Source organism: Myotis davidii, unplaced genomic scaffold, assembly GCF_000327345.1.
Source record: "Myotis davidii unplaced genomic scaffold, ASM32734v1 scaffold363, whole genome shotgun sequence".
Classification (NCBI taxonomy): Eukaryota; Metazoa; Chordata; class Mammalia; order Chiroptera; family Vespertilionidae; genus Myotis; species Myotis davidii.
The window spans coordinates 1,991,741-1,997,743 of NW_006294069.1; the positions used below are offsets into that span (position 1 = coordinate 1,991,741).

Here is a 6,003-nt window from a genome sequence, read left to right on the forward strand (position 1 = left end):
TTCCCCCTGCTGCCGGTACAGGCTTCCCTCTGGCACCTGGGACATGGAAGGTCGTCCAGAATGATGTCTGGTCTAATTGGCATATTATGCTTTTATTATTATAGATAGTCAGTCTCTCCAAGGGTCTTAATGAAGAGTTGTTGACTCAATGAATTATTTGCTTTATATTAAGATCATAAGCCCTTTGAACTATGACTTATGTTATTACTGTTTTCTATGATCTTGGAAGGAGGAAATATTTGTTTTCTCTAGGATTAATGTGTGCCATGGCTTAAATTACTGAAAGGTTAGAAAGAAAACAGTATGTGGTAAAAGATGTGTGGTATATCTTTTTGACACAAAGAGCCTTGGTTCATTTCTAAGTGCAACTTGGATTTAATGCAAAATAATCAAGTTTTTTTAAAATATATATTTTTATTGATTTCAAAGAGGAAGGGAGAGGGAGAGAGAGATAGAAACATCAATGATGAGAGAGAATCATGATTGGCTGCCTTCTGCATGCCCCCTACTGGAGATCAAGTCCACAACCCAGGCATGTGACCTTGACTGGAAGAGAACCCGGGACCCTTCAGTCCACAGGCCCATGCTTTATCCACTGAGCCAAACCAGCTAGTGCTAACCAAGTTTTATTACAGGGTGTATGGGGGAAAGATCCCTAGTTGAAGGAGAGGGGTGTATTGGAAACATGATCAGATCATAGGGCCTGTTGTGGAGTGCTTAAAGTAGAGACATCTCAGCTTGAACCAGATAAAGCATGGATCACGTAGTGGTTAGAAACACAGGAATGATGATTCAGCCACAATTTAAATCTGGCTCTACCACCCATTTGCTGTTATGAACTTTTTTAAAAAAAATATATTTTATTGATTTTTCACAGAGAGGAAGGGAGAAGGATAGAGAGTTAGAAACATCGATGAGAGAGAAACATCGATCAGCTGCCTCCTGCACACTCCCCGCTGGGTATGTGCCCGCAACCAAGGTACATGCCCTCGACCGGAATCGAACCCGGGACCCTTGAGTCCGCAGACCGACGCTCCATCCACTGAGCCAAACTGGTCAGGGCTGCTGTAATGAACTTAATTTAAATTATGATTTTACGATTATTTCCTGTCATTAAAACTCTTATTCTGATAACCTTATGTACAAATCTTTTAAATAAATGAGGGGTTTTAATGAAAGGAAAATTTACTGGACAGGAAAAGAAGCCTTCGATAAGTTGCAGAATAGCGGGCAGTTTGATTCATTGTGGTGAAAGAAAAATGTATACACACACATGCGTGAAGAAAAACCTGGGAAAATACGCACTACAGTTGTTAAAGTGACCTTGAGATAATGGGAATGTGGAGATGTGGACTTTGGGGTTTGGGTTTTTAGTATTTTTGCTATCTGTGTTTTTCTCGTGTTGCATACTATAGATAAACTACTTCCTGTAATATTAAAAGGTTGTTTTTAAGTACATGAAATAAAAATAAAATATATGAATGGAATATTATTAAAAGTATCATCATAAGTAGCTATCTATATATATAAAAAGCCAGTGACCATAACGCCAAAACAACCGGTCTCTATGACGCCCACTGTGGCCAGCAAAGCAGCCTGATCAGGGGGTGGGGCCAGCAGGCCAACCTCCTACAGCCCCGCCCCTCAGATGTCCAGGCCCCGATACTTGACCGCACCTCAGATCAGCCCCCTCACCCCTATCAGGGGCACAGTCAGCCTGCCCACAGCCCCTCCCCATGGCTGGCCCACCCTCAGTTGGCCTCCCAACCCCAATTGGAAGCAGGGCCTGCCACCAGCCGGCCTGGCCCTAATTAGGCCCTGACAGACCCAGCCCTGATCCGCCCCGATTGGGGCCAGGCTGGCCAGACCCCACTCGTGCACGAATTCCTGCACCGGGCCTCTAGTTTATTTATATCTTTAAAGTGGAACACCATTCATGTGGTGCTTTGTTTGACAGGTGCCACCATGTCGGCATTGGTCCTAACAGCTTGCATTATTTGGTGCATCTGCTCAATCAAGTCTAACAGACACAAGGACGGCTTCCATCGGCTCAGGCAGCATCACGATGAGTATGAAGATGAAATTCGCTTGATGTCAACCGGCTCCAAGAAGTCCCTCTTAAGCCATGAGTTTCAGGATGAAACGGACACTGAAGAGGAAACATTATATTCTAGTAAACATTGAAACACACACCTTGCATATCTCCCAGACTAAGAACCAAGCAAAATCACAGTTCCTTTTGGGAGACACTGCATTAAGAAGAGAGACTATCTTGCTTCTTCAAAGAGCTTTGGGAAGTTAACTTGCTAAAGTTGTATTCTCTGTGAATTTGGCTGGCAGTTTTGAACTTCCTTAAAGTACTCTTACCTTTTCTTAAAAAAAAAAAATCTGCTTTCTATTTATGCAGCAGACATGGGACAGCCACTTTATTATTCTTTTTAATTTAAGAGGAGCTGTTTGGAGCTTATGTGATAACTGCATAAAGCCAACTAGTGGATGTTGTATTTTGCACATCAGGTGTTTCCTAGTGGCTTTAGCTTTTTTCCTTTATTTTTTAAATGGCCAAAAGAATCCAGAAATATTAAGGCAGGGACAGCAGTCAGAATCTGACATAAAGCTTTAAAACTCAAGGTTTTCTCAACCTACTGAGGAGTACTTTTCTCTAGTTATTAAATAGCTGGAGTTACTCTTATTCAGGTTTAGTGGAGGCTGAGTTGATTTTTAAACATGTAACATTAGGAAAGGAATAAACGGACTTCCGCATTTGCTTTCTACCTGTTCCAGGGCTAGATCAGAATTAGTGGCCTGTGCTCTTGGCAGGATTTCACTACCTCTCATGTAAGGTTTAGCAAAGTTTTCAAGATACCCATTTTAAGGGAGAACTTGCTGACTTTGTTATAAAAGATCTAAATGTTCATTTGAATGGAGCTAAGAGGGAGATCTAGCAAAAGCTAAAACTCATGTTGCCTATCTTTTAACTTGGTAAAAACCCATAGGTGCTGCTGCTTTTATCTGTGAAATACTAGTTATTCTAGGAATGCCTAATTCGTTAAGAGTCCCTAAATTTGAATCTTTTTCTATGTTGTACATTTACGGTTTTCAGATTACCCAGCAATCTACAAGATCTGAATTCTACTGAAAATGTCTGGAAGTGTGGAAGAAACCTACTTGGCACATTCTTAACCTACATTTGAATACAAAATATCTACACTTGCTCCAGCCCAAACCTACTGTTATTGAAATAGCTTGGCCAGTCTAATTCATATAGACCTCTGCAAGTGATTGGATTCTTTGTCCTAATGCTTCATTTGACAGTCTTTTTTTATTAACCAATTTTGTTAAAAGTGCGGTTGAAAGCATTTAAATATGGCTCTCTCCATTAAAAAAACAAAAGCTATGAACTGCTGTGTGATGTAACACTGTGGTGAAAAAGTATCATCTTCACTGCAGTTGGGTTATTGCAAAGACCTGAAAGAGTTGCATTTTATTGTGTCTTTAATATCATGCTATTCAGTAGAAATGATGCTTTTTTTAAGTGTGAATCTTACCAATGATCTAATGGTTTGAATGTTTTAATGGCCATGTTACTGCTGAATTTGTACCAAATCAGGGGATCAAAAAACTTGCTCTCATCTTTTTAAATTGTGTTCCGTATCCATTAATGTATCAGTCATCTCAAAGCCTTCATGTGGAGTGGTTTATCACCCCCTAAGTTATTCAACGAAGTTTTGTGAGGAATGCACCCAAAATGGCTTTATAAAAAAACAAAAGATTTGGTTCATCAAGAATAATGAAGTCATGGCATTTATTAATGAGTATCTGTGATAAATTTGGGTTGTTCCAGGTTAAGCCATTCTGGTATTAATCCTATTATGAACAACTCTAAATTGTGAGCCCTTGCCAATACATAGAACAGTGTTTGTGGGATATTAATATTTAATGAAGTGTATATGATTTAATTTCTTCTCATAATAACTTTACATTTTCCTTAAGAGGATGATGTGGTGGTATTGCTCTTTTCAGCTTGATTTTTAAGAATTTTTAAAACTCAGAATGCCAGCAAAGGGCCTATGAGTGGCCGGCTCTGCTTGAGACATTTCAGGAAGAAATTAAAGTTGTTGTGATGGCCTTTACTTAATTAGGTCTCCATTCAAGGATACCTTTTAAATTCCTTTCTCTCCTGAATTAAACATGTCTTTAACTGTACATTACAGTGGCTGGAGTCCATGCCTTTTAAACGTGTAAATTTTTTTTTAGAAATTAACATACAAGTATTTATTTTCATATTTTTTCCCTGAAAAGACAGCCACATTCTGCTCTGAATCTTTAGTCTTGAATGAACTTCTAAATAATGCATTACTCTGGAAAGCAAGGTCTCTCAGCCTCTATGACCTATTAACATGAATGTACAGGACCATGACTACTAAGACTGTTCTCTGCCCTGCTTTGTCTTTTATTTGTGGATCTGATCTGATATTAGACCACGTTAATTGCATAAGGCATTGAAGCCATATGGGCGTTTTTCAGTGTTTCTCCTAGACTTCCTGTTTCCTTGGAGTCGTGGAGGCGAGTAAGTATTATGATATTTGACCGAGTCTGAGTTGTGCCTTTCTTTACTCACAAGGCTTTTTTCCCCCTGATGATCCGTTTGTAAACCTTTTCCCCTCCCAACTCCTTAATAAAAACAAAGTGATTGAGTAGGTAATGTTCAAAGTGTCTGCCTGTGTAAATGTATTGATTATGCAGTTCATTAAGATGAACTTAAGTTAATTTCAGGAGGAAAGACCTTTGGTTTTGATGTGTTTTGGTGAATATTTGGATAGTGATTGGGATCCCATCCAGTTGAGGAATGCTTGCAATTCTCAATGGAGGGAGTTTGCTTTGCGACTTTGTCATCCTTCAGAAAGGAAACCTTGTGTATAGTTGGCCCTGTGTGACTGACTGGTTTACCTTTGGTAACTCACTTGACTGGGATTTGCCAAATTAATGAATATTGACCTTAAAACTAATTATGAGTTGACAAATAAATAAAAGGTAGTGCTTATGCCTGAGCTTATTTTGTTTCTAAGCTAACACCAGGTTACTCAGTAGCCGTGAGCTATTTTTCCATTTTCATATATTCTTAGCAGTAGTTTTATCTTATTGTCAGAAACACACTTGTCCCAGGTTTTGTCCCTGCTATATTAAAAGCTTCTTGGCTGTGAATGCTATACCTAGTGCCCTATGTTATGGTTCTCCGGTGGAATTGTTTTTAACAGAAGCAATTTTATTGCTGTTATAAAAATGTTCCACTGTGTTTGATGTTCAATGATTTTCTATCTAGCAACTTTTTGATAGCTCTCTGGGTTTCTGATTTGTTTCAATTAAAGCAGATTCTTGGGAGGGCGGGGTTTAGGGTCCTTGACTAATGTCAACTGAACTTAGATTTATAATTTATGAAGAAATAGCCTCCAACGCCCATTTCTTCTGTGTTTTAGCAATAATTAAGACTCCACTTGACTTTCAGAATATCGTCCTAGTTTGATTTTTTATTTGACAGAATGTATTATGACATTTGAAAGTAGGCTGCCATTTTGAGTCCATTGGACATAAATTATGTAATAAGTATGATTATTTTTATAAATGGCATAACGTAAGTACACTAACTGCATTCTATGCTGGCCATGCTGCAAATTTTATGGAGGTATGACATGGTATTTTTTATGTTTAGATTAAAAATCAGTTTTTCACCTCTCCATTTCTTTCAGTGACATTCCCCAGCTCCAGAAAAACCTATAGCTATTTATATGCGGTGCCTAACACTCATCCCTCTCAAGTGCTTCAGTCTTTGTTTATTTCATGCACTGTGCCTTCAAAATTTTAAAAGGGACTTTAAACAAAGTTGAATGGTAGTTTTAAAAAGTCGATTTGTGTAATTTATGTGAAATCTAACTGTAATGCGGTCCTTTCTGTTTTTTATATGTAAACAGATCTAATCCTGTATAAAAGTTATTTTATGATGTT

The 6,003-nt window shown here is 38.4% G+C and overlaps 1 protein-coding gene across 1 annotated transcript in view; it reads left to right on the forward strand.

The window, feature by feature from the left end:
• CPD (carboxypeptidase D) overlaps nucleotides 1-6,003 on the forward strand; it is a gene marked incomplete at its 5' end in the record, with an annotated part of 78,969 nt that extends 72,966 nt beyond the window's left edge. Inside the window, one exon of the mRNA XM_015566802.1 lies at nucleotides 1,958-6,003. Coding sequence (XP_015422288.1) covers nucleotides 1,958-2,184 — 227 coding nt within the window. The remainder of the gene's footprint in view (nucleotides 1-1,957) is intronic.